The 6232-nt window shown below is 49.8% G+C and overlaps 1 protein-coding gene across 1 annotated transcript in view; it reads left to right on the forward strand.

The window, feature by feature from the left end:
- Positions 1 to 6232, forward strand: part of CUNH20orf194 (chromosome unknown C20orf194 homolog) — a 151463-nt gene that overhangs the window by 141553 nt on the left and 3678 nt on the right. Inside the window, exons 32-36 of the mRNA XM_012804175.2 lie at positions 212 to 318; positions 692 to 766; positions 2991 to 3196; positions 4037 to 4102; positions 5641 to 5734. Of these exons, the coding sequence (XP_012659629.2) occupies positions 212 to 318; positions 692 to 766; positions 2991 to 3196; positions 4037 to 4102; positions 5641 to 5734 (548 nt within the window). The remainder of the gene's footprint in view (positions 1 to 211; positions 319 to 691; positions 767 to 2990; positions 3197 to 4036; positions 4103 to 5640; positions 5735 to 6232) is intronic.

Here is a 6232-nt window from a genome sequence, read left to right on the forward strand (position 1 = left end):
GGTCCCAGCTACTTGGGAGGCAGAGGCAGGAGACTCGCTTGAGCCCAGGAGTTGGAGGTTGCTGTGAGCTGTGATGCCATGGCCCTCTACCCAGGGGGATAGCTTGAGGCGCCATCTAAAAAAAAAAAAAATGATAATTTCATTCCAAGTAGTGTATAATAACATTCAAAGCCAAAATAACCTATACTTATAATTTTTTAAACCTTTTAAGGTATGAAGGTAAATTTGATTCTGGATCAGCCTTTCCACTAATGGTTCAGATCTGTGTATGGTTTGGCCGTCCCTTGGAAAAGACTCGCTTTGTGGCCAGGTGTAAAGGTGAGTCTTGGTTGGGACATGTCCCAGATGCTGGTAAAAAACTGCCCCAGAGTTGTGCCTGGTTCCTGGTACCATTTCAGTGTTCCATGTGCTGTCTCTTTTCCTCACCATTTGGGACCAAAGCAAGCAGAGGTTTTAAGGAACCAGTAGTTTCCAACCTCCTGATCATGGATGACTGTGTACGCAATTTGATCTCCATGCCATTAGAGTTTTTCCACCCCTGGGATGGAGAAACAAAGGGTGGGGAATGGAACCTATGAACCCTGTGCCCTAGAAAGGGTCCCTCCCTAGTCCCTAAAAGTCCCAGCTATGCTACCCTGAACTTGGCTTCTGCCCTCAGATGGGTGACAGCCCTGTCCTCTTTCTCCACCAGCAATTCAATCTTCCATTAAGTCAAGTCCCTTCTCTGGAAACATCTACCACATCCTGGGCAAAGTCAAGTTTTCCGGTAAGTGGGATGTTGCATTTGGAGGTCCTATACCATGAAGTGCTTGCATCCCCCAGTGTGAGTTCATAGTCTCTGCTGGTGCTCTGCAGACCACTGGTGCCTCTCAGACTCTCAAAAACCCTCCCTCTGGGCTCAGCACCTGTGGCTCAAGTGGCTAAGGAGCCAGCCACATACACCTAAGGTGGCGGGTTCAAATCCAGCCCGGGCCCACTAAACAACAATGATGGCTGCAACCAAAAAATAGCTGGGCACTGTGGCAGACGCCAGTGGTCCCAGCTACTTGGGAGGCGGAGGCAGGAGACTCGCTTGTGCCCAGGAGTTGGAGGTTGCTGTGAGCTGTGATGCCACAGCACTCTACCCAGGGGGACAGCTTGAGGCTCTGTCTCAAAAGAGAAAAAAAAACTCTCCCTGTGGGCCTTATACCATCAGACTTGTCTTTCACCCTCTCCCACAAGGACCTACTTTCTCCAGGTTCTCCTGCTACATAGTGAAGGATCTGCCCTCTTCTCCTGGATGACTAGCCTGGGGCCTCTCCTCACAGTTCCCTGACTTCTTTGTTCCAAATACTTGTACCCCACCCCTCTACAAGCTGTCCCAGTGCTGAGCTATCCAGATCCAGATCCATTTCTGACCAAAATCTTAAAGTCTTCAACTTACCATTTCCATTATGTCCAGTAGGCCTGTTCATCTGGAGCCCTTGCATCCTGATAGTCTGTCTTGGGCTAAGGGTCAGGGAAATCCTCAAAACAAGTAGGAACTGGTCAATTCAACATTCAGGAAAGGGGGGAGCCTATTACAGGGAAAAGAAACAGCACTAAATATAGTCCAGAGGCAAAAAGGCACATTTCAGGAACCAAAAATGGTTTACTGTGGCTGGAACTTGGGGTAGGGAGGCAGGGACTGTGTTTGTTAGGGCATTGTTATTTAGTACAACAGAAAACCCCATTGCAGCTAGCAGGTGTTAGCTGTATGATAAGAAATGAAGAGGTTGGCAGCAAAGAAGGCCAACAAAGACCCAGGTGATATGTCTTTTTGTTCATCCTTTCATTCTTGGTGTGTCAGCTTATCCCCAGTTTCCTGCCCCTCATGGCTGCCAGGTGGTGCTGCAGGTCTGGGTGTCAGGGCCAGATACTGCATCTAGCCAGTGAGAAGCTGTCTTTTCCTGTGGGAGTCTTTTTCAGTGCAGATACCTTTCTCTGAAGCTCCTAGCCCCATTTTCTCAGCCGACTTCTCTCATTGGCCAGGATTGAGTTGCCTTGCCTTCCTAGACCCATCACCCACATAGGGCTTGGTACTGGAGGAAGAGGAGAGGTTAGGTAGGCAGCCATTAGTGTCTGCAGCAGGGAGCCATTAGGGTTTAGGTATGAGGCCATAATAGTTCAGATGGGAGGATTAAATGGCAAAACCTGCATAAAAGAATCTCTGAAGGCCCTTAATCCATACCTTTTGCTTAATTTATGTTGTCAAATCTAAAGTTGGGCTCCTTACCCAGCCCCCTGCCCTCTGGCTCCAGCAGCTAGGCCCTGCCTGCTTTAGAGGTCTTGGTGCCTTTGCTTTCCCTCTCACCCATCATCTCCTTTTCTTCAGGGGACCTACTGCTGACCCCTTATTCAGGGTTAACCTTTGTTCTTGATCCTTTTCACATCCTGCCTTTGGGAGGCCCTTGTCCCCTTCTTGTGTCTCCAGATACTCCTGGCCCCCAGCTCCTCAGCATATGGCCTAAACTCGCCACTCCTGTTCCCATCTACAGCACCTTTCTGCAGCTCTGTTGTGCTGTAGACCATGTTCTCCTCCCATCACCCCTCAGGCCTCTGCTAAGAACCCCTCACCTCTACAATGGGGCTTTTTTTGCTTCTCCTCACCCGTATCTTCCACAGGGGTGACTCTAGCTGCCACCAGTGATTGTGTGAATAGTTAGGGTCTTACCGTCTTTCAGATGCCACAGGTACAGAATCAAGCTCCTTCTCCCCCTACAAACCTCATCTTCATCTTTTGTTCCTTTCCAGGTTAATAGTATCCAGTCATCACCCAAATCAGCCAAACTGGAAATTTCTTTTGTTCCTTTCTCTCTTACTCCATTCTTTCTCAATCGCCACCAGTCTTGTCATTCTCCCTCCTGTGTTTTCTCGTGAATCTGTCCCAGTTATCTGCATTGTTATGGTCTTGGTGTAGCCTTTTCCCTTAGGGACAGGGTCTCAGGGACTAACATGTGCTCCTTTTGCAGACTCTGAGAGGATCATGGAGGTCTGCCACAATACTCTGGCCAACTCCCTGAGCATCATGCCAGTTTTGGAGGGACCCACGCCACCGCCTGACTCCAGAAGCACACTTCAAGACAGCAGCGGGCAGCAGGAGTGCTACCTCGTGTTCATTGGCTGCTCCCTGAAGGAGGACAGCATCAAGGACTGGCTGCGGCAGTCAGCTAAGCAGGTGGTTTTGGAAGCCCAGAGTTGGCATCAATGTGACCCACATACCTCAGAGCCTCTACTGGCCCTGAGAAGCCCTTCTGCTGCCTCCCTGATGCCTTCCCAATGGTCTGCCTCTCACAGGCTCAGTCAACACTTTCAGGGACACTTGGGGAGTGGGAAAAAGTCACTTAGGGCAACCACTAGGCAGAAATAGTATGTTGTCTGCTCTGAGCCCATGCTCTCCGCAAGTTTTGGATGCTAAGGCTCTTCACACAGCCTTAGGGGATTAGCTCATCCTAGAACTCTGGGAATAGAATTGGCTAGGGCCTGGAACTTTTGCAAATGTCCAGTGAGACCTGTCCTTATACTGAGGCATGAGCTGCCTCACCTAATAAGCTCCTAAATGGTGCTTGACTTTGGGACCTTGGGCTATCCCTTTATCTGAATGTTTGTCATTGGTGGGACTTAGGGACAAGAATTTAGCAGGAGACTCGCTTGAGCCCAGGAGTTGGAGGTTACTGTGAGCATGATGCCATGGCACTCTACCCAGGAGGATAGCTTGAGGCTCCGTCTCAAAAAAAAAAAAAAAGAATTTACAGAGACAAGACTGTGCCCATTTGCAAAAACACTGGGCTGTCCTCTGCAGCCTATTTCCCACTGGCTCTCAGGGCTCTGGTGTGGGATAGTGGTCTTCTCAAGGGGTAGACAGGCAGGATATATCCAGACCATGGCGGCATGTATGCATCCCCCCCCCCACTGGGATCATACTCATGTCACCAACTGCCAGATTCCCTAAGCCCTCACCTGCTCAGGAACTCCATCAGCAATTTTGGGACCTGACCCACCCTACATCTCTACACAGAAGCCTCAGAGGAAAGCACTGAAGACGAGGGGGATGCTGACCCAGCAAGAGATCAGGAACATACATGTGAGTGCCTTGCCCTGGGTTTCCCTCTCTTGCCCAAGGCTGTCTTCCTAGGCTTCTGTGGCTCCATCTTTTCCTGAGTGAGGGAGCTATTAGAGCATGCTGTAAATCTTGCTTCTCTTAGGCCACAGAGGGAAGCTGGGTATAGAATTCTAGCCTTACAGTCTCAGTGAGCAGGGGTGAGGTACCCTTTGCTGTAACCTGGGCATGAGATCAAGAAGAGCCAATATCTATGGGAGGAGCAACCCTGCTAAAGCAACTGCAGAAGACTTCTGTCTAAGATAAGATTTCTAGGAAAAGAATTTCTAGACCTAACAGCTGCTCATGGGAAGGTTGTGGATCCTAAGGCCAGTTGAGAGGCCACTTAATGGGTACCACCAGACTCAAGGCTGACTGCCAGCCTCTGCCCCAATTGCCATGTCTACTGTGGCCTCTTCCTGAGGGCTCTGGGACAAAAGACTAAAAGGGACACAGAGTCCAGGCCCCAGGAAGAGCTGTGTCACCAGCCCACTAATGAGCAGGTGGGGCAGGAGAGTATTCTGGGACTCAAAGAGCCCCTACATTGGGCTTAAAGAGTGCGCCTTCCTAACCAGCTTCTTTGGGCCTGGATAGCACTGGGTACTCCTGGCAGGAGGCACCTCCTACATTGCATGTTCCCCCTTCTGGGGAACCTTGTACAAAGATTTGAGTACAGATCACTTATTTGGGAAGTAATTCTAGATGACACTTAAGTAGGGAAATGGGAAGGTGAGGGAAGGGAAGGGGAGAAAGCCAGTAAACCGGCTAAGGCGCCAGCCACGTACACCTAAGGTGGCGGGCTCGAATCCCCAGCCCGGACCCGCCAAACAACAATGACGGCTGCAACCAAAAAAAAAATAGCCGGGCGTTGTGGCGGGCGCCTGTGGTCCCAGCTACTTGGGAGGTGGAGGCAGGAGACTCGCTTGAGCCCAGGAGTTGGAGGTTGCTGTGAGCTGTGATGCCACAGCACTCTACCCAGGGGGACAGCTTGAGGCTCTGTCTCCAAAAAAAAAAAAAAAAAAAGCGTGTGTTATCAAACCAGCCCCGCTGTGAGCCTGAAAGAAACTCCCATCTTGAGGGTCACTGGAGGGTGTTAATTCCCTGGCTGGTTTGCAGAGCAAGGTAGGCTGTCTTGCTAAGGTAACAGACTTATTTATGTGTTTAATGAGTAAGTGAGTGATAGAAAGTAATGAGATAATAATTCTTACAGGAGGCTTGGCACCCATAGCACAGTGGTTATGGCGCCGGCCACATACACTGAGGCTGCCGGGTTTGAACCCGGCCCGGGCCAGCTAAACAACAATAACAAGTGCAATCAAAAAATAGCCAGGTTTTGTGGCAGGTGCCTGTAGTCCTGGCTACTTGGGAGGCTGAGGCAAGAGAATCACTGAAAACCAAGAGTTTGAGGTTACTGTGAGCTGTGCTGCCACAGCACTCTACCAAGGGCGATTTAGTGAGACTCTGTCTCAAAACAATAGTAATAATAATTATAATAATTCTTACAGGAATCTTTTTTCCCACAGGTGAAACGTCACCTGGACCCCCTTCCAGCAGGCTACTTTTATAATGGCACCCAATTCGTTAACTTCTTTGGTGACAAGACTGATTTTCACCCACGTATCCTTAAAACAGCTTGGTCTCTGTATGGAATCTGGGGCAGCCAGGCCAGGGGTATATGTGAGCCTGTCTGCAGAGCCACTGCAGCTGAGCCCTGGAGCAAACCACAGGGGCGGACTTTTCGTTTCTCCCTTTTAATGTCGTTAAAATTAGATTTCTCTGTGCTTTAATGATTGCTGGTATTACTCTGTGGTAGAGTTTGAATGCAGCTGTGATGACATCCTAAATTCTGTGGTTATCAAGGTCATGATTTACAAGTTGGGGCAGCCTGATTGGCTCAGTTAATCTGTAGAAAGATGGAAAGGGCAGGATGGGAGTCTTGGGGTGCTGCTGTGTGCTAATGAAAGCTAAAGAGTTAAGTTCTAAGATGTCATTAAGGAAGGGCCTTATGGCTCGGCGCCTATGGCTCAACCGGCTAAGGCGCCAGCCACGTACACCTAAGGTGGCGGGTTCGAATCCCCAGCCCGGACCCGCCAAACAACAATGATGGCTGCAACC

Source organism: Otolemur garnettii, unplaced genomic scaffold (genome assembly GCF_000181295.1).
Source record: "Otolemur garnettii isolate 467f Iridium unplaced genomic scaffold, OtoGar3 scaffold00025, whole genome shotgun sequence".
Taxonomy (NCBI): domain Eukaryota; kingdom Metazoa; phylum Chordata; class Mammalia; order Primates; family Galagidae; genus Otolemur; species Otolemur garnettii.